Source organism: Enhydra lutris, unplaced genomic scaffold, assembly GCF_002288905.1.
Source record: "Enhydra lutris kenyoni isolate GAN:26980312 unplaced genomic scaffold, ASM228890v2 scaffoldscaffold32, whole genome shotgun sequence".
Classification (NCBI taxonomy): Eukaryota; Metazoa; Chordata; class Mammalia; order Carnivora; family Mustelidae; genus Enhydra; species Enhydra lutris.
In genome coordinates, this window is record NW_019154116.1 from 13,022,148 (window position 1) to 13,046,992 (window position 24,845).

Here is a 24,845-nt window from a genome sequence, read left to right on the forward strand (position 1 = left end):
AGATGAGGGCAGAGATGCTATGGGGTGCAAAAGGGATCACAGCCATCTGTTGGGGGAAGGGAGTCACAGGTGCAGAGAAGGGAGAGAAGCAGACTATCATATAGGGAAGACAAATCCCCGTAACATTGGCTTTGAAAGCAAGAGGGGCCGAATTTTGAATTTCATGAGTTCTTACAACCAGCAGGACTTAATGCCTAGAATTTTAAACATCAGCAGGTTCAGTTCTGGGAGAGCCTGGAGGGCTAGAGGAAGCTGAATCCCCATCCTTAAAGGAGAGCATGGCAAACAGTCCACAGAGATACAGGGTAGAAGCAGCAGTTTGTATACAGCCTGGGACATAGAGGAAGGAGAGTAGTTTACTCATTTTGGAGCATATACTGAGGAGCAAGGATCACTGAGGGAGTATTCCAGGAACAAAGGAGCTGGTAGGTGCCATTTCCCTCCTCTGCTCTCCCAGCATAAACACACAGCCACCTGTGGGAACCAGAGGCACTGACATTCTCTACCTAACTTGTTTATTTCAAGCCCCACCCAGCAATGCTGCCTTGGATCCCTTTCCATTATTGCTTGCCTCACTAGCAGAGCTGTGGGTCTCCTCTCCCAGAAGACCAGTGCAAACCTTGCCAACACTGTGTCTCTGGACCAGCGTGATTTGCCGAGCCTGAGTCCCAGTGGCCACAGGTTTCATTTCCTAAGCAGACTTATATGCACTTTTTTAAAACTGCGCTCCCCACCCTGGCCAGGGACCAAATCCTGCCCACAATAGGAAAAGAGATCCTCCATGGACTACTGGACCCAAGGAAAAAGTTACCAGGATACAAGAGCTTAGTGCACACAACACACTTAGGAGACACAACCAAGCACCAGGTTCTGGTCAACAGAGGACAACTGCATGGCAGGGCACTCCAGGATCTCTTCTTCATAAGACTACCACTTTCAACAGCAGGAGATATAGTTGACACCTATAACACACAGAAACAGACATAGAGAGTTAGGCAAAATTAGGAGACAGAGGAGAATGTACTAAGTAAATGAACAGGTTGAAGCTACAGCAAGGGACCTAAGTGAAACAGTGATAAGTAATGTGCTTGATAGAGAATTTAAAGTAATGATCATAAGGATACTTGAGAAAAGAGTGGAGGATATCAATGAAATCCTTAACAAAGAGACAAAAAGAACCAATCAGAGATGAAGAACACAATAAGAAATTTAAAATATACTTGAGGGAATAAGTAGCAGACCAGAAGAAGAGGAATGAATTAGTGACCTAGAAGACAGAACAATGGAAAGTAATCAAGCTGAGCAGCCGAGAGAAGAAAAGTAAACAGAATGAGAATAGATTTAGGGAACTTAGTGACTCCATCATGCATAATAACATTCACATGATAAGAATCCCAGAAGAAGAGAGAAAAGGGGACAGAAAATTTATTTGAAGAAATAATAGCTGAAAACTTCTCTAATATGGGGAAGGAAACAGATATGCAGATCCAGGAGACATAGAAATCCCCTAACAAAATCAACCCAAGAAGGTCCATCCCAAGACACATATAATTAAAATGGCAAACAGTAGTGACAGGGAGAGAATTTTAAAAGCAGCAAGCAAAAAGAAAACAGTTACAAACAAGGAAAAACCTGTAAGGCTATGAGCGGATTTTTCAGCAGAAACTTTGCAGGCCAGAAAGGAGTTGCATGATATATTCAAAGTGCTAACAGGAAAAAATCTGCAGGCAAGAATACTCTATCCAGCAAAGCTATCATTCAGAATAGAAGGAGAGAGAGTTTCTCAGACAAACAAAAGCTAAAGGAGTTCATGATCATTAAACTAGCCCTACAAGAAAGGCTAAAGGAGACCTTCTGAGTGAAAAGGAAAGGCCATAACTAAGGGTAAGAAAAGCAAGAAACTCACAAAATCAGTAAAAATAAGTATATCTGTAAAAATCAGCCAAGAGATACACAGAATAAAAGGATGTAAAATATGACACCATTACACCTAAAATGGGGGGGGCAGTAAAGAATGGGTTCAAATTTAAGTAACCATCAACTTAATATAAACTGCTCTAGGTAGAAGATGTTATATACAAAACTCATGATAATCACAAATCAAAACCAATAATAGATATGCAAAAAATAAAGAGAAAGGAATCCAAGTAGCTCACCAAAGAAAGCCAGCAAGCCACAAAGAACAGCAAGAGAAGAAAGAATCAGAGAAGAACTACAAAAACAACCACAAACAAGTACCAAATGGCAATGAATACTTATCTATTAATAATTACTTTGAATGAAAATGGACTAAACATTCCAAACAAAAGACATAGGGTGTCCAAATGGATTAAAAACAACAACCACAACCACCATCTATACGCTCTGCCTGCAAGATACTCATTTCACACCTAAAGACACATGCAGACTGAAAGTGAGTGGATGGGGAAATATTTATCATGCAAACAGATGTGAAAAGAAGCAATACTTATATCAAACAAAACAGACTTTAAAACAAGATTGTAACAAGAGACAAAGAAGGACACTATAATAATAAAGGAGATGATTTAACAAGAAGATAAAATAATTGTAAATACTACTGCATCCAAAAGCTCTCTGGAGAGTCTTATAAGGGCAGGGATCCCATTTGTAAGGGTTCTACTCTCATGACCTAATCACCTCCCAAAGGGCCCACCTTCTCATACTATCATCTTGAGGGTTAGGATTTCTACATGAACTTGAGAAGGGTACAAACATTTAGCCCATTGCATTACTCATTGCTCTTTATTATTAATTTAATCATCAGGTGCTATTTTTCAATCATGACAAATCATACCCTTTCAAAAAGTCTGAGTCCCTGAATAACTAGGAAGGATCCTGAGAACCCTAGAGTACCTTCCGGCGAAAGAGACATCCAGCTTTCCTGGTAGAAATCCACAGGCTCTCCTGCTGTCTCCCCACGTGGGTGAGCAGTGGCCTCGAGATCATGAATTAATCCTGAGAATTCCGCTGCTAAGCTCTAGAAAAGGCAGGAAAGAGAGCAATTACTTGCTCCTGAACCCTCTCCAGGACAGAATGTTCCTCCCAGATGTGCGAGGCTGCCATCTCCTTCTGAGCGTGAATTCCGTTACCACTCGGGTATGATTATTGGCAAAGAAAAACCGGAATGTGTTACTCACAGCACAGCAGTTCTGGTCAATCTGGATGCATCCCCATTCTCTCCCTCAGTGCAGGGAGCATGAAAGAGCGAAGAAAAGTGAATCGGTTATACATGGAAGTTTAGGAATCCTCCATTCCCTACCACAAGCGTGTTCATCCCCCAGGGGCGTAACTCAAGAAGTGCAGGTCTCTGCCGAGCACTGTGAAGTGTCTTTTCTTTCAAGATGAAGAATGCAGGCGGGCAGGAGAGAGATTTCAGAACGCTCACAGCCAGGAAAATGTCAGAGCTGAAAGCCTGAGATTGCCCTCCCCTTCTGGCCCTAAATAAGCTGTTCACCTGCCTAAGAAAAATGCTAACTTCGGAGGCAATGCTCAAAGTTCACATCATAATGAAGGTTAGTACCACGGTAGCTCGAATAGCAGTTTGGAAATCCCGTAGTGTTTTCCTTAAAGATTTACTATATTTTTTAGCTGATGACGAGAGAGAGATGGACACGTTTCTTTTCTTATGAATGATTTAAAACACAGTCTGTATACCACCTGGGATAGAGAAGTACATGCCAAGCTAGAATTGATTGTTTTTTTAAACATTATAAGTATTTCTTCTCAATGCAAGAAATTCATATGCACCTACTGCTTATGATAAACTGTGCCAGGTGCTGCCAGAACGTAAATACGATAAGGCTCTAATCCTTGTCTCAAAGGAGTCTTTAGTGTAACGAAGGCCTGTTTGTCATCTGTTACCACGGTAATGCTGTGTAACAAATCACCCCGAGCTCAGCGTTCTAGCTCACACATCTGTGGTTCCCCTGGGTGTCAGGGACCCCCGCTGGACTTGGCTGAGCTTGGCTCAAAGCTGCGGGTTTCAGCCAGTTCTGTATTCTCCATGGGCCTCTCACCGCCTCATGATCAGAGTACTAGCCAGACACATTCTTCTCACTGGGCACATCGCATGTCCTAATACTCACTGGCCAAAGCAAGTCCCGTGGCCAAGCCCAACATCACAAGACAAAACAAATCTACTGTCCCTCGGAGGAACCCCGGAGTCACCAGACAAAGATACGTGGATACAGGGAGTGCTGCAAAATTGAGAGAAATAATACGGTCAAGCACATTAGGGAGAGATCAATTCACCACTGCGTAATAACAAAGGATGGCAATTTCAATAGAGAAGGGACTGATTGTATCTCAAAAACATTAAAAAAATATTCTTAGAGGACGTGGCATTTGCACTTGGTGTTTGTATTTCAAGAGGTAGACAAGGGGAGGGGAGGGAGGAAAACTAATTCAGAGATGATTCATGAGCAAAGTCACTGACATGTAGGACATTTTCCGTGTTAGGCTGTAAAGAAGCAAACTGAAAGAAAACATTGTACCAGTAGAACAAGTACACCAGTCGGAAAACTACAAATAGACACTCAGTGGAGCCCCAGTGTCAGAAGTTCTTGTGTTGTCTGCTATTACTGGAAGTTCTTTGAAAAAAAAAAAAAAATGAGTGTTTGAAAATTCCCAACTATGAGATGTGGAAAAGCACACAAGGATAGAATTTTTGTTTAAGTATTTAGAGCTGTAATTAGAGCTGGAAATTAGTTAGAAAACATCCAGCCCCGCTCACTTATTTCTTTCTTCCCAGATTAAGAAACTTGTGTTTTGGAGATAAATTCTCTCTCTCCCTCTGTGTGTGTGTGTGTGTGTGTGTGTGTGTGTGTGTGTGTGTGTAAAATATAAACATATTTATATTTTATGAGAGAGACTAAATATCATCTTAAGTAGATCAATCCATCTATGTATGCAAAGTACACGAAAAATGTATTTATATAGAAAATAAATTATTTCATAAGATATTAAGATGGGGGGTACGTAATGAGCAGACTTCTTAAAGTGGTATTCTAAAGAACTCTTAATCCTTCAAAAACTTAAAAACCACCTGTATCCTTATTAAGTGGTTGTCTTTCCGGTTTCAAGGAATAGTACAGGAGTCATGTCATTCAAATGCAAAGGGCAGAGTTAAGAAAGAGAAAAAACAAATATTGCCACAGATAGTCAAGGCCTGGAAACACCACCTGAATGGCTGAAGTGGGGTGACTCCCCAGACCCCAGACTGCAGAGTTTGGGGTATGGTTATCAAAAGATGAGGGACTGGACACTAGGGGGCAGGCCAGAGCAAAGACAGCAAATGCTCTCTCTGTCCATCAGCCAGTCTTCCTCTGTTCTGAAACTCATCCCTTCATTGGTAAATGCAACGGAATCACCTGCCAACCCAAAATGTAATTAGAAAAGGGAAAGAGTTTGTGTTCACAACATGTGAGATTTCTTCCTGGAATAGAGATAATGAAACTTTGAAGTTGTGCCCTTTAGATGACCACAGTTCATGGAGATCAGGAGTCAGCCGGTTATGGCCTGCAGGTCAACTCCAGCTGATCTGTTTTTATAAAACAAGTTTTATGGAAACAGCCACCCCTGTTTGTTTACGTATTGTCTATGGCAGCTTTTGCACTATGATGGCAGGGTGGATTAATGGCAACGGAGACAGGGCCCATGTGGCCTGCAGTGCCTCAAACATTCCATATCTGGCCCTCCACAGAGAAGGTTGCCCCCCACCCCCGCAGATAGAGGACTGTTTCTGGAATGGGTGAAATGTGCAAATGCTCCTGCTTCCGGTGATGGATTCGGCAGCGGGTCTGCCCAGGACCGATATCAGTGGCCGGAGTGTCACTGGTTTGCCTCCTTCCCTGGGCTCCGCTAAGGGCTATCCTTTTAACCCTTTGCTCTCTGTCCTTTGCCAGACTCCGACCTGAGCATGCGCACACTGAGCACGCCCAGCCCAGCCCTGATATGTCCCCCGAACCTGCCCGGATTTCAGAATGGAAGGGGCTCGTCCACGTCCTCGTCCTCCATCACCGGGGAGACGGTGGCCATGGTCCACTCCCCGCCCCCGACCCGCCTCACCCACCCGCTCATCCGGCTGGCCTCCAGACCGCAGAAGGAGCAGGCCAGCATCGAGCGCCTCCCGGACCAGTGCATGGTGCAGATCTTCTCCTTCCTGCCCACCAACCAGCTGTGCCGCTGCGCCCGCGTGTGCCGCCGCTGGTACAACCTGGCCTGGGACCCGCGGCTCTGGAGGACTATCCGCCTGACGGGCGAGACCATCAACGTGGACCGCGCCCTCAAGGTGCTGACCCGCAGGCTCTGTCAGGACACACCCAACGTCTGTCTCATGCTGGAAACCGTAACTGTCAGCGGCTGCAGGCGGCTCACGGACCGAGGGCTTTACACCATTGCCCAGTGCTGCCCCGAACTGAGGCGACTGGAGGTCTCGGGCTGTTACAATATCTCCAACGAGGCGGTCTTCGACGTGGTGTCCCTCTGCCCCAACCTGGAGCACCTGGACGTGTCAGGTAAATGGCAGCCGACCTCCCCACCCGCGAGGCCTTCCAGGGCACCCTCCCAAAGCAGAGGAGGACGTTGCCACCTGCAGAAGGTCCCCTCCCTGGTAGCCATTAGAGATGCAGGGTTAGGCAGTAAGGACGGGGACTCTTCCAGAAAGACCGTCTATGTAATCACGACCCCAGAAGCCAGAGGTATCCTTTTCATCACATAATGCCAACTCCTTAAAGGTGCTAGAGTCATCTTTTCGTCTGGCTGTTAAGGTAACATGACTTTTAAACCCATCCTTCCTCCCCATAGCTGTCCCTGAATTTCAGAGCAACCTATAGAATAGGAACCAGATATCTAACCCGAACACAGGCCGTTTAGATGCCGCCCTTTATGTCCACTGGTTATTATTTCAGAGAGCCCAAAAGCTGTGTCTAAGCTGAGTCTGTGCTTTGGGCCGTGCTCACGATTGCCTGCCATTTTGCAGACACTGGGGAAAAGCCGTCATGGCCATGGGTCTCCTTATGTTTTGCCCCCACTCTATTCTCTTCACCCTTGGGTTGATTTGGGATTTTTTTTTTTTTTTTTTTAAGCAAAATTCTCAGTTACATAGTGCAAGCACAAGGCCCATCAAGTGGAGCCTTTAGATCTTTTTAAAATTGAAGGAAATCCCAGCATGGTTGCTTTGCTTGAAAACCTCTCTCAGGCAGGAAGAATTAAAACCCAGACTCACACTTTGGCGCCAGACATGGGTCCAGCCGGACTAACAGCCTTTCTTTATCTCATCCACTGCCCAGTCCAAAGACAGACCAACACAGGAGAGGTTGAAATGTGTGAGATGCATCAGGGAGTTAAAGGAACGAACAGCTGGAGCCACAACCTCAGGGACGGTTGGGGAGGGGTCCAGAAGTACAAACCACCGTGACAGGCGAATAAACAGAATTGGGGATTTACAGGCATCGGAGGTACATGATACCCTCCATCAAAATCTGAAGTCAAAGTCCGCTCTCTGGGCCTGCTCTCTCCGTCAAAAGCCAACATCTGAAAATATTTCAGATGACAGTCAATTATTTTTCGCAGATTCTTTCCCTTGCTGGAAAGCAACTCTACCCGCACCCCACCACCCCCCGCCCCGTGCCCTCCACCCCCGCCTCACTTCTGCTGGCTTCAGGACAAAACCATAGTAACCATACATTCAGTTCGTCCTGAGCAGCCGCTGGCATAAAGAGGCAGAAAACAAAGAGGTTTTCTTACATTTTTTTCCTCCAAGGAATTCTGGAAACAGAAAGCATTGTGATGTGGTGAAGACTGGTTTCAAAACTTTGTGATTTGGGACAGTTCATGGCTTTCTCTAGATGTGTTTCCTCTTCAGTCCAAAAAAAAAAAAAAAATGCAAGGAATTGGCTTCGTTAACATTCTAAGATTCTGTACATTGTGGGCCTATTCTCTAGACACCTTATCTCCTTGTCTTTTCAAAAATCAGGTTAGAGAATGACTTGTTCTTGGAGTCCCCGTCTTTGTTAAGGGAACTCCCTGAGCACCCTTGGGACAGGCTGCAAGTACGGTGCCCTTTTCCACCGGAGACCTTTTGAAATTCAGAAATGTAGAAACTACTTGGGGAATGGAAATTCCTGGGCTTCTAGCCCGAGTGAGTGGATGGGGCCAGGCCCCTTTGGCTGACCATTCTGTAAGCCTGATGCCCTTCCTCTATATCCCCTTCATCTGCAGAGCCTGATAGATGTGTGCTTTTCTCACACGCCTCTCAGTGACCCGTTGTGATGGGTGTAGACACAGTGTACCCAAGGGAATCGCTAACTCATAAGAACACAGGATACGGGGGGGTTCCAAACAGTGTGCTCCAGTTCTGAGGGAATCTGGAAACCTGAGGCTGATACCAAGAGAAGCCAGAGGGCTGCCAGAGGCGATTTCACCTCTGCCTTGTTCCCCTTGGTTTTCAAGCTGGCCTTCTCACTGGCAGGAAACTGGACTTTAGAAGATTCATCGCTGGTCTACAGCTTAATTCCCTCAGAGGATGTAAGACTGCCTCTCGTGCCCCTAGTACACTCACCATGAAAGCTGTCTTTTCAAGTCCTTGAAACTTACTATAACTAGCTGTAGGCTTTTGTCATTATCACATATTACCTTTTATTAATATTTAGTCCAGGTTCTTCAAAGAAACATAAACAGTGTGCGTGTGTGTGCGCCCGCGCATGAGCGCAGAGATTTATTTGCTCTCTGCAAGCTGGAAACCTAGGAAAAGCTGGCAGTAGTCCAAGTCCAAAAGCCTGAGGACCAGGGTTGCTGGTGGTATAAAGTCTCAGTTCGAAGGCAAGGGAAGACCAATGCATCAGTTCAAACAATCAAGCAGAGACAGAATTCTCCATTCCTTCCCCTTTTGATCTAGTCAGGCCCCCATCTGATCCATGATGCCCATCCACATTGGGGAGGGCAGTCTGCATTTCTGGGTCCACTGATTCAGATGTTAATCTGACCCAGAAACAGTCTTAGAGGTACCCCCAGAAATGTTTTAGCCAAAGGTCCTGGCACCTCGTCATCGACTCAAGTTGACATAAAATTAACTATCACAATTAATAATACCTTGAAACATCAATGAAACACCGTAAAGCCGGCCAGTTTTCAAAGTATCATATATTGTAATTATCTCAAATGAAGTTGCCTCAGAGGGTCCTCTTAAAACCGGACAGCTGGAGTCCTCCAATCATGAGAGGAGGTGGTAACGAAGGACACTTTTATGAAAGCAGAACCAAATCCGGAATTAACTGAAGAAACTCCACAGATAAATTCAACCCAGATTGCTCCTTTCCCATTGAGTAGTATCCATATCCTGTTGAGTATTGGGTAGGTCCTGTAATCTGTATCCCCAGTGGACCATTCCTATCTCAGTTCCCATTAAAGGCTTTCAGATATTCTGCATTCCACCCTTTGACCACTCCTCACAACCCCACTGCCCCCTTGCTTTCTCGGGTCTCATATTTGCCCGTGCTATCACCTTACGGCCTCATCTCCATAGAGGTAACCAAATTGCTTCCCTCTTTCAAGAATCCTCGTATAGGTACTTCCAAGACTCTTGATTCTTCAATATCTAAATGTTCACTTCATGCTGGCACAGCTATAGTAAATCTCTCACGCCATTCATCAATGCATGCTCTATCCTAGTCATTTCTTACCTCCTCTCCTTGGACTGATCTGATCCAACGGAAGCCTTGGAACAGAAAACTTTCCCTAGTCTGGCTATCCAAGTCTCATAATCTCACTGAGTCTGAGATGCCTCATCTTTAAAAAATGAAGGTTTAATGGGATGATTTCTAAGGTTCTCTGCATCTCTGTAATGTATGCATGCATGAGCTAACCACAGATGCTACCTATTGAGCCACGTACCAATTTATTTTCTTTTCAATCCAAATGTAACAGATCTGTAAGAATTAAGGTTCAGTCTTAAATTAAAATTATTGATCTAAAATAATACAAGCAGATCAAAATAGCATCTTTACCAAAACTGAACTTAATCGGTATTTCATTAAATTGGGGACTTGGTTTCAAAAACGAGGCATGTGTTTCCCCAAATCGAATATAATGTCCTTCCTGCAGGGCATCAGATTTTACTAGATATTAAAAAAAATAATAAGAAGAAACCAAAACTAAGAGTTTAGGAACAAAGGCTGTCATCTGATCTTGAAAAACAAGGTGACTTCACAGGCATCGCAGATGGGAAGCCACTATACTGTGGACATATAAATTCAGTATAAGCAGGATTACAGCTGCTCTAAAAATAAGAAATTCCAAACAAAGGAAGATTTCAGATCTAAAGGTGAGGGGTACAAACCACCTTCTGCAAAACCACGAGGGCTACTGGATGGAGCAGAGGGGACAACCTCTGTCGGGTCACAGCTTTGTTCTCCAGCATTGGATTGTATGCTTCTCTCTTTCCTGAAAATCTTTGACTTGGGAGCACTTGGCTTTTGAACCTCACTATTCCCAGGACCTGAAGTTCACAGGCGTTTCCTGGGCAGCCTGCCAGGAGGTGGGAGGACCGTCCCCATTAGCACTATTATGTAGCCACTTGGGAGCCCTGGATATTGCTTGCGAAGCCAGGCACAGAGGTGCCTGAGATGAAGCACCTGGCCTTGGAACTGCAAGAAGGATTTGGGACGAGCACAGAGAAAGTGAAAAATACAGATACAGTTTATGTAGTGGGATGAAACAGATCTATAACATATATATCTATGAAACACCCATTTCAATGTATATTTCAATTCACTTACTATTCCTACACAAAATATGTACAGCATATTTTAACATATAAATATAAATATGTCAATATATAATATAAATATATATGCTACATACATAATTATATATGACATATAATGTATATATCATTTATACACACATTCGTAGGGGAAGAGTGGCTAGAAACAGTATTTAGAGAGATAGCTAAAGATATCTTCCAATCATTTGAAAAAGGATAGAGTATTAAAGGGATTCTAGATCTCAACACCACAAATCTTCCTAAGGATGAATTTCCTTATCAGTAAAATGGATTAAAAATCAGGTAAGGAAATGTTTATAAAAGCATTCTATAAACTTCATAATTCAATACAAATAAAAGGCATTGTAATGAAATATAAAACAGACAACTGTGTAATAGTATAAATTTACATAAGCCATGGGCAAAGTCCTGAACACATTTAAATGCTGGAATTTAAATTCTCCTGAGTGGAGCAAAATTAGCCCTAGATCAAGGTCCTCAAATATTTCCTAGAGGCTTATATAGGCTTTATGGGCCAGGAGGTGAAATCATATATATTTTGCAGGTACTTACATAAAGAGAGGAAATCCTCCCTTCACCCCACCATGTGACTGGGGTGGGCCTCCCAATGTGCTGGGCATGATTTATGCCTAACTGCCATCTTCTGGAGACATTTTTGGTATGAGAGCACTGGCCTCAGGGGAAAGGCCTGTGGGAAGAGGAGGGTAGTGTTATGGACTGAATGTTTGTGTCTCCCCAAAATCCCTATGTTGGAACCCTAGCCATCAGTGTGACCATACTAGGAGGTGGGGCCTTTGGGAAGTCGTTAGGTTTAGGTGAGGTCATGAGGTTGGGACACCTATGATGGGATTAGTGCCTCCATAACACAGAGACCAGAGAACTTGCTCACTTTTCCACAATGTGGGAATATCAGTAAGAAGGCCACTGTCTGCAAGAGGGTTCTCGCCAGAAACCAGGAAATGAATTGGCTAGCAACCTTGATCTTGAACTTGTCAGCCTCCAAACTATGAAAAATAATTGTTCGTTGTTTAAAAGTAAATAAAATGAATTACCCTATCTGATCTTCCCACAGAAGACTCTATTCACTATAATTCACTAGTTTGTTCATTCAACAGATGCTTCGTGAGCACCAGCTAAGAACCAGGGATGAGGGATACAGCCGTGAATGGCCCAGAGTCCCTTTCTTCAGGAGCTTACCCTCTAGAGTGAGGACAGCAAATACATAAATGAACAAATAAATGTATCATGTCACAAAGTGATAAAGAGTGCTGAAAAGAAATGGGAGTCAAGCAGGGGACACCAGTTCATACAGGGTGATTGGGAAGAACTGTCCAGTTAGCTGACATGTGCTCAGAGACCTCAGAAGGTGGGGATGACCCACGGGGCTACTTGGGGAAGCCCCAGCCAGTGCACAGACATTGAGGCAGGAAGGCAGTTGAGCTGTCTGGGAACCAGCAAGGAGACCAGTTGGTTCAGAGGAGGGGGGTAAGAGATGAAGTCAAAGAGAACAGGGGTGCAGGTCCTCAGGGCACCCTTAGGCTTTAGGGGGTGGCATCCAAAGCCTTTGGGCAAAGTGACATGATTAGAGTTCTGTTTTCCAGAATCTCTCCAGCAGCTCTGAGGCAGGACAAGGAGACTGGGTGAGGGGCTGGAGCAATCATCCAGGTGACACAGTTGTTCCTTGACCAAAAAGAGTTGGATTGAGTCTCCAGGTGGCCAGTGGTTAGATTAATAATTACATGTCTTTCCCCTGGACTTTTCCAAGTACCTCTGCACCCATTATTTCGTTGCATCATCATGATACCCCTACAGTACCAGCACCCCAGCTACTCAATGCTTGTTGCTTGAGACAGAAAAGTTGAGCCTCCTCCCTGAGGCCCTAAGAAGTAGACCTGAGCCAGGTATGACTTCCAAATGCTGTTTCGGCCAAACCAAGGTCATGGACAGACCTTCTCCAGCATCTTACCACTTTGCCCACAGAGCTACTGGACCACTGTCGGGTGAGAAGCAGCCCTTACCGAGCTTCCAGGACCTTCTGGGCCAGGGCAAGATATTTACAAGCACGGTCTCCTTTATTCTTCACAGCGACCTTGCAGGGAACGTTATCATCCAGGTTTTAAGACAAAGGACTCAGAAGGATTGATTCGACCCAGGTCAGGCAACTAGAGATGGATGTGGAATTGGAGCTTTGGTGTTTCTGATTCGAAAGCTCAGGGAGCCTCTTAAACCCAGATCACCAAAATAGATAAAGGCTCAGATGACTCTGGAGAACCCATTCTTGCTCTCATTCTCCACAGGGGCAGGGGTAACATCGGGGGGGTGGGGAGTGTTGTAGGAATCCATATGGCACCCCCAGGCGAGGCACATGCGCGCACACACACACCCGGTTCTCGAAGATTCTCTGAGCCTGTGTTCTGTCTCCCTGTGTAGGGTGCTCCAAAGTGACCTGCATCAGCTTGACCCGGGAGGCCTCCATTAAACTGTCCCCCTTGCATGGCAAACAGATTTCCATCCGCTACCTGGACATGACGGACTGCTTCGTGCTGGAGGACGAAGGGCTGCACACGATCGCGGCGCACTGCACGCAGCTGACCCACCTGTACCTGCGCCGCTGCGTGCGCCTCACCGACGAGGGCCTGCGCTACCTGATGATCTACTGCACGTCCATCAAGGAGCTGAGCGTCAGCGACTGCCGCTTCGTCAGCGACTTCGGCTTGCGGGAGATCGCCAAGCTGGAGGCGCGCCTGCGGTACCTCAGCATCGCCCACTGCGGCCGGGTCACCGACGTGGGCATCCGCTACGTGGCCAAGTACTGCAGCAAGCTGCGCTACCTCAACGCGAGGGGCTGCGAGGGCATCACGGACCACGGCGTGGAGTACCTCGCCAAGAACTGCACCAAACTCAAGTCCCTGGACATCGGCAAGTGCCCGCTGGTCTCCGACACGGGCCTCGAGTGCCTGGCCCTGAACTGCTTCAACCTCAAGCGGCTCAGCCTCAAGTCCTGCGAGAGCATCACGGGCCAGGGCCTGCAGATCGTGGCGGCCAACTGCTTCGACCTCCAGATGCTCAACGTGCAGGACTGCGAGGTGTCCGTGGAGGCCCTGCGCTTCGTGAAGCGCCACTGCAAGCGCTGCGTCATCGAGCACACCAACCCCGCCTTCTTCTGAAGGGGCCACGCCCCCCTCGCCGCACTGCGCAGGCGCCCCGCTTGCGCACGGAGCGGCGCGTCTCCTAAAAGCGGCGTCTGTAAGCACCGCCTCCCACTGGCTCCTCACAGCCCTTGCTTCCTGGAAGGTCCTTAAGGATCTGGCTTTTCTTTTTCCTTAGAGCTCGTGGGCATCAGGGGTCACGGAAAGGAAGGGGGAGCTGTGCCGGTAAACTGGTTTTGGGGGTCAGGTCATCTGTAGGCAGTTTCTCTTCTCCCAAAAGAGGTACCTCAGAAAGCCGATGGCAGTGTGTTTGAGAACGCCTCTTTCTGTCTCGGCTCCTGGTGGCATCCCGGGCTTGTGCGCGCACACACCATGTCCCCACTCCCCCGCCCCCATCCCCTCCCTGGCCGACAGCAACCACACATTGAGGCTAATGATGCTCTCCAAACCTCCTCCTCTTTAAACTGCTCGATTGGCCTAAACCGCACTCATCAATCCCGCGCCCAGGCAAATTCTTGTTAAATAAATGTCCTAGCACCGGGTACATACAAAGTGCTTCCAACCATTTACTAAAGAATCGCTTGTGGCGAGCAGCACTGTGCAGGAGGAGACCTGATTCTCACCCCCCTCCCCCGGCTCTGCCACGACAGAGCTGTGTGACCTTGGGCAAGTCACTTGACCTTTCTGGGCTTTGGCTTCCCACACTGACTCAGAGGCCATCCAGCTCGAGGATCCGCTTCATACCCATTTTAGAATTGAGAGAACAGAGATTGTCAGTAAGCAGCAGCGCCTTTACCTACAGCGTACGAGGCATCTACCTCTTCCAAGAGTGTTGGTTCTGCGGGTGCTTTCAGGAGATTGGGAAGTGCCAGTATGAATGTCCCATATGTCCTTCAACTCCGATCTGAATGTCACCCCAACCCTGTTTCTTTTGATGGGTGAGTCTCTAGGGCACCTACTCCTGCCCCATTAGGTGGATGGTTCCTGTGACAAGCGCTTCCCGCGCTACTGGATCCCACACCATCTTAGCAGGCCGTGGACTGTCCGCGCACAGCACACACCACAGCCCCAGTCAAGGGGATCTTGCTGAGCGTTTTCACATGGGAAGATAGACCCTCACGATTTTTAATTAACAAGGGAGGCCCAAGAGAACACATGTCTTCCAAGGGTTTTCCCTCCTGTCTCAGTGCACATGTGGCATGCAGCAGACACATCTGCCCCGCAGCTGGCAGAAGCAGACGTGTTGGTTCTTTGTCATTCCGATCACATTTCCACTTTTCTCATCTATTTATTTCTCTGTGCATACTGACTCCATCCCGTGAAGCCTGTTGGGCTTAAGTCCTAAGTGTTTAACGGCGCAGATCACCACCTCGAGTGCCTCTTCCTGTGGCTATCTGCACGTTCTCTGTCAAAGAGCACACAGCAGACTTTCAGGTGTTTAAAGACCATTCACTCACAAATGCCAGGCAAATGGAAGAAGGAGCACATTGATCACACTGAGGCGCTGGCCCACGAACCAGGCCCTTGGAATAGAACTTTAAAATCCTTGCCAACTATGCATTTTAAATGGCCCTGTTTGGATGGGAATCCATTTGCGTGAAATCGGGTCGCCAGAAGAAAGTCCACTGCTCATTTTCATGAAATTGGGTTGCCTTTTGTTAATAAACACATGACTTTCCCACATTGTTCTCTGGCCACACCTCTCCCTCATCACTGTTCAGTCATCCACTGCTTTCTCAAAGGGTCCACCAGCCAAACCCGAACCTTTGCATCTCCAAGCCAAGTAGATGGAATTGGTTGCAGATTAAGTTCACACACAACTCGACAACTGCACTCCCACTGTAGGCTCCCTGCGTTTGTCTGTCTTGTGTCGGGAAGGAGGAGATAGAGTGAGGTGGCGTACGCCCAGGAGGTTTCTTTCCTGCATCCTATGGCACAGATCTCCTCTCCAGTCAACATCTTCAACAACGTAGTGTGCAATCACAACTATGTGCCATGGGGGGAGGTGAACTACTTGGCTGGGGAGAGTGTCTCGTGATAGTCGCAGTGTTTAGAACCATGAAAGAGGTTGAAGGTAGCATTCTCATGCTCTGTGGCTTGTGACCATGTCTAACATTTAAGGAGTTCAGAGTCACGAGGAGTTGAGAGTCACAAGGATTAGCACTGGGGTCTTCAAGTGGCAAATTTTCATACTGTGGGAATGAGAAGAGAGATCCGAAATGGTGCCCTGAACCAGAGAAGGGGTGTCCCATTACAAATACCTTTATTACCACCACCTGACCACATCGCCTAAACTGTCTTCCACACATGAGACAAAGCTGATTTCCATACTCATTGCCCAGCCCATGCTGTCTCTCACAGTCTCTCCCTTTGCCCCAGCCCTCTCTTCAGCCACTCTGTCCCACCCCACCCACCCCACCCATCTTGGGATATGAATCTATGGTGAAGGTCACTGGGGAAACAGCTCAGCAGATTTTTAGAGACCAAGCAAAATGTCTCACTAGGAAATTTATCCATTTTAAAACATTGCTTCCTTCCTGCCTCTGCAAAATTGAATGCTCATTGTTTTCTTGTTGTTGTTGTTGTTTTTATTTCTAATGTTCAATCACTGCGTGCTGTATGACTCTAGAAAGCCTTAATTTACTACCACCAAGAAATAAAGCAATATGTTGGTAATCGGGTCAAGTCTCATTTAATACGCTGGAAGAGCCTGGTGTTCAGATGGGGACACCCAAGGGTGAGCAAGAAACTTATCTTCTGCTAAAGTAGAGAGCAAGTCGGGTCACTGCAGCTCTTGTGCCTTTCAAGTTGCATCCACGATTTTGTCATTTCTCTTGGCTCTGTGGCTTTGGCTGGAAATTAGCAGGCAAGTAAAAAATCATTACCTTAACAGTTTAGATCAGGTCTTCAATTCCTTAACCCAAAACTCTTAGAGCCACATGTATTTTGGAATTCATAGGTTTTTTGTTTTGTTTTGTTTTGTTTTTTAATTTGAGGAAGTGAGCTGGGTTTAGTTTATAATATCCCTGGCAGATTCTAGGGCAGCACCCTTGGTCAAACACGTTAGATTTCTGCAGCAATAGTTACTAATAGTCATACTATATAAGATTATTACAGACTATAAATAGCCTTGCATCCATTTAGGTCAGGTTTTGTCACCAAATTAATTTGTGCCAAACATAATGAAAAAAAGCTTCTATTTCTTCAGAGTTCCCCAGATTTCAGAATTATGAATAAGTAACCATGGACCTGAATACTTCCCCCGGCACGGGTCCAAACACTGAAGTAATCGTTGAAATTATGCTATGGGATTTATCAATTTTTTAAAAGGTCTTAGAGCATTAAAACCTAGAAGGACAATATGGCAACTTGGTCTGAAAGAAAAAATTATCATTCCATTGGAGAAAAAGAAGTGCCAAAGTTCTACTCACCCCAACCTTTAGATCTGAGAAATCAATATGGCAGAAAGCAAGCACTGAGAGATGAATGGCACACTTCCGCTTTAGCCAGTAAAAAAGTTTTAAGAGATATTGATTTTAAATGTATTTGTCCTCAACCTTCTTCACATCCTATGTCAGTTGCTTAATGACTGTCACATTAACCAATAGGCAGTGAATGGCCTGGGAACATTCACTGGAGGTAGCCCCATGCAATTCTCGTCAAGATCCCGGAATAAGCTAGCAGGAAATAAAATGCATTTGTCCTTGAGGTTCATGACTTCTTAAATTGACATTTGTTCAGAATTAGAAAAGTCTTCAAAAAAATTTGCTACCCAAGAGCATGCAACATGAAACCAAACAGATTGGGCCTTTTTAGGAGGAAAAGTAATACAATAAAATTGTTTCCCACGTCTCGGTTTTCACAGAGAAGTCCCCAAAAGTAGAGCATTTGTTCAATAGCTGGCAATCATGACTAGTTAAGAAAGATGTTAATCTGAAGAAATGCTGAATCGACAGCAGGGGAGGGAGAGAGCACATTCAGAGACTTGGTCAGCACTGCACTGGAAATGTTCACACACACAATCTGTCAGATGAAGTTGGTTTCCCCTTCGCATGCTGTTGGTCAAATGGTTTCTTTTTGATCCATTCACGAGCAGTGGTCCTTATTGTGGCAGGAAGGGGAGGTGCAGGGAGAAGGGGCGCCCCTGTCCTCACCGGTCTGCAGCAGAGGCTGATGCTGTCACCAAGACTCCCCCAAACACAGCTCCAGTTGCCCAAAGACCAACTCAGGTGGTTCATGAAGACGGGCAGAGCTCTTCACCTGGGCAAAGAAATACTCTCACAGACACTCAGACTGGGGACACCCCATGCAGGAATGTGCTTAGGAGGTGACTATTCCTCCCTTTTTCTCTGAGTGCACCATCATCTCCTAAAGTAACAGATCCATTTTTGTAGAGCCTTTTCCCCCACATTCAAGCCACGAGATCCTCTAAAACCACATAAAATGGAAGAGCATCTCCATTTGGGAGCTGGAGGCAGCTCAACCCCAGCCTGTCACCGGCATCACTGTGGCATCTCCAGCAGAGTCATCTGCTGGAAATATTTGCAACAAGGAGGCTGGTCTCCTGGACTACCCAGGAAGCTACATGTAAGCTCTAAACTGTAGCTCAGCTGTTAGCAACCAGCATCGTCTAGGTATCTAGGGTGGCGTTGAAGATCATTAAAAAACAAACAAACAAACAAACAAAAAACAACCTCTTGACTTACATATTTCCAAATCTAGTCATTTCTATATTGTGGAATATAGAATCCAGTCACTGAGCTACTGAGTTTTGCACTGATGAGATCAGTATGTCTGAACTCTATCCCAGCCCATGATGATCAACATATGAGGGAGACTGGAAATTGCAGTCATTTTTCAGGAACAAAGGATGCCCAGGAAGTGCCAATCATTTTCTTCTGAAGGAGCAGACAGTCCTCAGCAACTTTCAACCCCTTTCACAAAGGTTTACTGAGCAGGTACTGTGATAGGATCTGGGGGATAAAAGAAAATATCATTACCCTAAATGGAACGTCAGATCAAGTAACTATATCATGGAATGAGTTATAGGATGGGGAGGAAGTTAGAAAAACCCGAGAAGCAACATCCTTTCATTTATTCATCCAACAAATATAACTAATATTATACAGTTAGGTAACATGTACCAGACTCTGTGGGGACACTGAGAGTCTTTCCCTGATCGAGTTTGCCCAAGAAGTAATTTTCATCAGCATACGGAAAGAGGAATAAAACTTAGGGACTCCTGTCAGAGGAGAAGACCCTTGAGCTGCATTTTAGAACTCAGACAGAGGGAGCATCACAAGCCATGGTGTACTTGAACATGCCAACAGCACACATGGAGCCCACACAGGAAGACAGTATTGGATAGAGAGTTAACGAAGTCATTTCTCTTTACCGTAGGTTAACATTATCATAACATTACACTAATTATGGGTTAAATTAGTCATTGCCTTGTGGCCGTCATATGGAAATAGCAAGTTCTGTGCTTTTCTAATGTCATCCTACATATTAGTTCCTGTGTACATTTACACACTCTTTCACACACACATGCACATATACAATGCAATGTCAAGAGTGGGAATATTCTGCAAAACAACACTGAGATGTAATTTCTTGGATAAACTCTGAGCAACCACAGAGCAGCTTGACTGGCCCCCCAAACAGTATTCATGATAGGCCTGCGAGCCTGCAGTCATGATTTCTGCAGAATCTAGCACAGAAAGACCAGACAGGAGTGCCCTTGTTCTGATATCCTTGGAGCTTCAGCCAACATGGCTGTTCTTCAGAACAAGTCTAATTGTTTCATGGTTATGATGGGAATGGCCGGAATAATTGAGGCTTCTCAATTTACCATGTCCCTTTGGCAAACCAGCCTGTGCTGGTAATGTCAAAAACACTGGCGGCCCAAGTAAGATTTATTAAGTAGCCGTTAAAATTGTCAAGAAATGGGTTTTTACTTGTAGATTCACTGAGGATGGGTTCTTCAAAACCTCAAATATTACCAGGCTTGGGAATGTGAAATTATCTGCCACAGTCACATAAACTAAGTGATGAAAGACTTTAGAAAGTGTGAGGGTGGCAGGAAGGCTTTTAATTTCTGTTCTGCTGCAGTGAGACAGCAATCCTCGTGGTTTTTCCAAGCCCCAAATGTCTTCCAAAGTCTGGGAAAGCTTCTGAAGTGAAGCCCATTTCCAGACAGGCATGTGGAAGATCCAGGGAGAGGATTTCTAACTACACAGAGTAACCCATCACTGGCATTTCCTTTGTCTCTGATCTTCTACCACTGCTAACGAACACAGCCACGCCCTAGAAATAAACATTTTTAAGGAAATTCCAGGTTTCACATCATGAATGTATTCTTTATGGGTGTTTACACTTAGAATTTAAATGAACTTATCACAGTCTTTTTCATTAATCTAAAAGTAGATAAAAGGACAAACTGTCAAAACTGATAAACAGCCATCTCGTTTTATCTTGAAGCCCTTCCTTTGGAAATGGAGACCAAAGTAGAAAGACTCACCTGCGTCTAATTTTACACTTTTCATGCTTACAGGATAACTACACAAATGCTTTGGATTTCAGCTGTATAACTCTTCATTTTGCAATTCCACCACCCCTCCCCGCCCCCAGAATCATGGAGAGTTGTGGCAAAAGCTGGGATTTCATGCTCCCTGGCCACTTGGTAAAGCCACTGAAGAGATCATTTTTGCCAAACAGATCCTTGTCTTAGTAGAAGACCCAGAGAGAGAGAATGCACACCATTTCTCTTGTTCTCATTGTTCCCTGATTTATGAGAGAGCTGATCTGTCTGAATGGCGTCTATGCCACAAAGGCTTTCCATTAGCTCGTTGGATGGGGAGACTCCAGTTGGCTCTATGTTCATAATTTTAAAATATCCAAAGAATAATGGCTATGGATGCACTTGAGGGTTGGAGACCAAAAGGCTGTAGATTTAAAGAAAAAAGAGAGAGGGAAGGGAAAAAAACCCACGTAAATAATGAATGACCTCTTGCTCACTTAATGAAAACCAGAGTCTCTGCCAGATTCCCAAGCTGGCATTGTTTCACTGGTACCATCACCTTGGGGCTCCTGTGTGTAATGTTTCTTTTAAAAATAGTGCACATAGGAAAGCAATGGGACAGGCAAACACTGACATGAGAAAGCCTTAGCCTCCATTCCTTTTAAAACACTTGCTTAATCCCAAATGCATGTGGCAAAATAGTCTTGAAAGTGATCAGGTTATGTAAGGACTCCTTTTGCCTTTACAAAAAACAAAGCTGCACAGGCTCAGGTGTTGAGTGTTTCTGTTTTTTTAACTTCCCTCATTTGTTGGCCTTATGGCTCTGATGCCTAATTTCTCACAGCCAATAGCTTGTTCTGGCCAGGGAGAAAAGTGACCTTTCTTACCCGATCTTCTGAACGATATAAAGTATCATAATCAGCAGCTCTGTAGCAAAGTTCCTCTCCATGGCTCGGGAGCCCGATGTTAAATCCTTGGGGCTAGCTGAAATCCAAGAACAACCCTGGGGAAATTTGGCTGCAAGTCTCTTTTGGCTGAAACTAAGAAATCTTTGGTAATTCTTAGGGTGATAGCAAATGCAAATTTTAAAACTTTTTTAAAGCTTACTGTTTCTTGACTTGAGTAGGAGAATTTCAGGTACTTCTCTCCTGTATAGCCCTGCCCGTTAAGTTTTCTGTAGCAACTGATGAAACATAAATTCAGGTTTGAGTTCTGTAGTTTTTTATCCTGTTTTTGTTTTTTGTTGTTTTGGATTTCTATTGTTTTGTTTTGTTTTTTAGTTGCATACACAACTTGGGTTTGGCCCCTATTGTGTTGTACACCATTTTCAGAAGGAGATGGATCTCTGTAGGGTGGGGTTGGGGGGAGGTCTATGGTGATTTCAAGGCACTTTTAAAGAAAAAAATTATTTGAGAGAGAGAGTGAGAGAGAGAGAGTATGAGAGGGGAGAGGGTCAGAGAGAGAAGCAGACTTCCTGCTAAGCAGGAAGCCTACTGTGGGACTTGATCCTGGAACTCCAGGATCATGACCTGTGCCGAAGGCAGTTGCTTAACCAACTGAGCCATCCAGGTGCCCACTATGGTGATTTCAAAGACCATCTTGGCAACATGACCAAGTGTGGAAAGCCCAGTGTCCAACAGAAAATATCATTGTTGAAAGGTGACGTAATTTGTCAGGGACACAAACGTTTTTGGAGACGATTCTGGAAAAATGAAGAGCCTCACTCTGGGGGACTGCAGAGGTCCACTCCACTCCTGGCAGGTGAGTCCCAAACTGTAGGCAAAGACGTAATTACTCCATAACTATTCACAATAAGTTTAACAAATTTGGAGGGTTTTCTGGCCCAACCAAAAACTTCATGGTCCATTTGTAGATGTTCACTCATCACTCACTGTTATTTCTTCCTTTGCCTGGATGAGCCTACTGGTGCAGCACTTAGGATGGTAAGTTTTGTTTCTTCTAGAATGCAGGGACCCTCATGTAAATGACGAGTGACTATCAGCAAGTTTCTGAAAACAGTCACAAAGCTACAGATAAGTCCTCCAACAGATGCAGTTCAATACTTTCAAAAAGCCACTTAGAGAAATGTATCAAAGTTCTTTACAACATTGTTTCTGGCTGAGTATCACAGGGATGAGGGGTTTGTAGGGTTTGTATTTCTAATCATCAACTATATCCCTCCTATATGTACAGTAAGGGACTAGAAATAAAGAATAACCGAATTTTTAAAGGATTTTATTTATTTAGTTAGTTAGTTAGTGGAGGGGGTGGCAGAGGGAAGAGGGAGAGAGAGAGAATCTCAAGTAGACTCCATGCTAGGCATGGCTTCCCATGCCAGGATCAATCTCACGACCCCAAGATCGTGACCTGAGCCGAAACCAAGGGTCGGACATTCAACCAACTGATCCACCCAGATGCCCCACAAATGTTTTTAAAACATTAACTTTCATTTTATAAATGTTTCAGCTTTGGTTGAAAGGATTATATTTAGAAATTTTGTATTTCGGGTTGCCTTGTCATGGGGATACCTGCTGGTCCCACCTACTTTCTGTAACTATATATAAACTTGTTTTGGGTTGTAACTGATGCAGTAGTCACGGATCCTGTGGTAGAAAAGCTGTAAATATCATTGATTGTGTTCCAAGGTGTCATTAGCATAGGAATAACTCAAGTCTGTTCCACGTTGGTGTCAAGTAGCTTACTCCAGTAGGATTTAGGAACATCTGAACACCTAATCCTCCAGAAAACTACTTTTAGCCACCATCCTTCTGACTTAGCAGAATCAGAATAAAGAGGAGAACCACTTGCAGACCATTTTCCCAGCCTTTTGCAAACCTCTCCCCACCACTCCAGTCTGTATTAACAGTTTCCAAATGTCCCTCAATTTACCTTGGTCCAGCATTTGGGTTGTCTCCAAAGAGCTTTCTAAAATAAAATCTTAATGTCTCCATCAGCATTTCTCTTGACACAGAAGTCTGTGCAAGCAGACCTTTAATATGGTCTTCTAATAAGAGAAAGGCCCTACCCTACAGACACAAAAAGAGCAGACACAGAAACACTGACCCCCTCTGTCCCCACACTTCTACAGATACAAAGGGAAAAGATTTCCTTTAACTTTTTATGACACGCTCAGGTCTGATCAAGTTAATTCATCAGTAGATTTGGGTTGAACAGTCCCTGCCTCTGGCACCGATTTTCTGTTTTTGAAAGAATTGCTTCATTTCTGTATTAGAAGATGTGACAACAACCATGGTTAAGGGGCCAAGATTCTCGGACACATTATCATCGTTTTCATACAAAACTCCAACAGATAGGTAGCTAGATGCCTATCCATGTACACATATATATAATATGGTCAAGGAGCACCCAGCATTGATGCCATCCCATAAAAGTTTCTGGTGTTCCTAAAACTCTCACTTGCTTAGTATTTTATTTAAGCTTTATGAGACACATTAGCTTCAAGGCCCAGAACAGAGTAGCAACAGAGGTGCATCTGTCAAAAATATTGAGTGTTGCATCTGCCCTCCATTTTTATCAAAATCACTCTAAATCTTGCCAATCTGTCCAACTAAAAAGAATAAAAGAGTCGAGATATTCTGCTGGTGCTGGAATGAGGACAAACAAGACATTTGACTCAGCCAATAAAATTGAAATGCTGTAGGAGAAAGCCAAGGGGATAAAGAAGCCATCTGAATTGGAATGAGGACAGGACTTCGTGGCCTGATTTTCTTTCTCAGTTCTGGTTACTGAGACTGAACACAGGGTATTTACTGGTGGCATCCAAACGTTTCCTCTTTGCCAAACACAATATTTTTTCCAGTGTGGTAGTAGTGAAATGTATCTTCTGTACTAATTCTAAAATTCCCTAGACAGATTTTTTTCCCCCTGGAAAAATATAGCTGGATGAATACCATTGATAATCAGAAGTAGCCAGCATTCTAGGGAAACAATTTCCAAAGAACACAACTACATTTTTGTATGTTCTGCCTCTTCGTGTTTTCTTTTGGATGGAACAGTTAGATCTGATTATGGTAAGGCACAGTTAAAGGGCTCAAGACGTTAAAGAGTCAAAAGCTGTCAAAGAAACATTTGGGGATATGGGCCTTATGCTGCTGCTATTCCAGAATGCAGTGCCTTTATTATTTTTTTTTTTTAGGTGCCACATCTGGGAGTGTGGGGTAATGCACAGGAAGAGGGAGGCTGTTGGATATAATTTGTTCAGATGAGAGTTTGCACAAGCTCAGTGACACCAGGAGGACTAATTTCCATAGCTGACTTGAGCAGTGCTTCTCCAAAAGAGTAAAAGGCAACAACCCTGGGTCCTCTCCACGTCTGACCACACAGAAAGACTAGAGTCATGAGAGAGGGTCTC

The 24,845-nt window shown here is 44.8% G+C and overlaps 1 protein-coding gene across 1 annotated transcript in view; it reads left to right on the top strand.

Moving 5' to 3' along the window:
* Positions 1–13,992, top strand: part of LOC111153449 (F-box and leucine rich repeat protein 7) — a 380,271-nt gene extending 366,279 nt beyond the window's left edge. Inside the window, exons 3-4 of the mRNA XM_022512472.1 lie at positions 5,925–6,536; positions 13,235–13,992. Of these exons, the coding sequence (XP_022368180.1) occupies positions 5,925–6,536; positions 13,235–13,971 (1,349 nt within the window). The 3' untranslated portion in view covers positions 13,972–13,992. The remainder of the gene's footprint in view (positions 1–5,924; positions 6,537–13,234) is intronic.
* Positions 13,993–24,845: the final 10,853 nt, after the last annotated feature.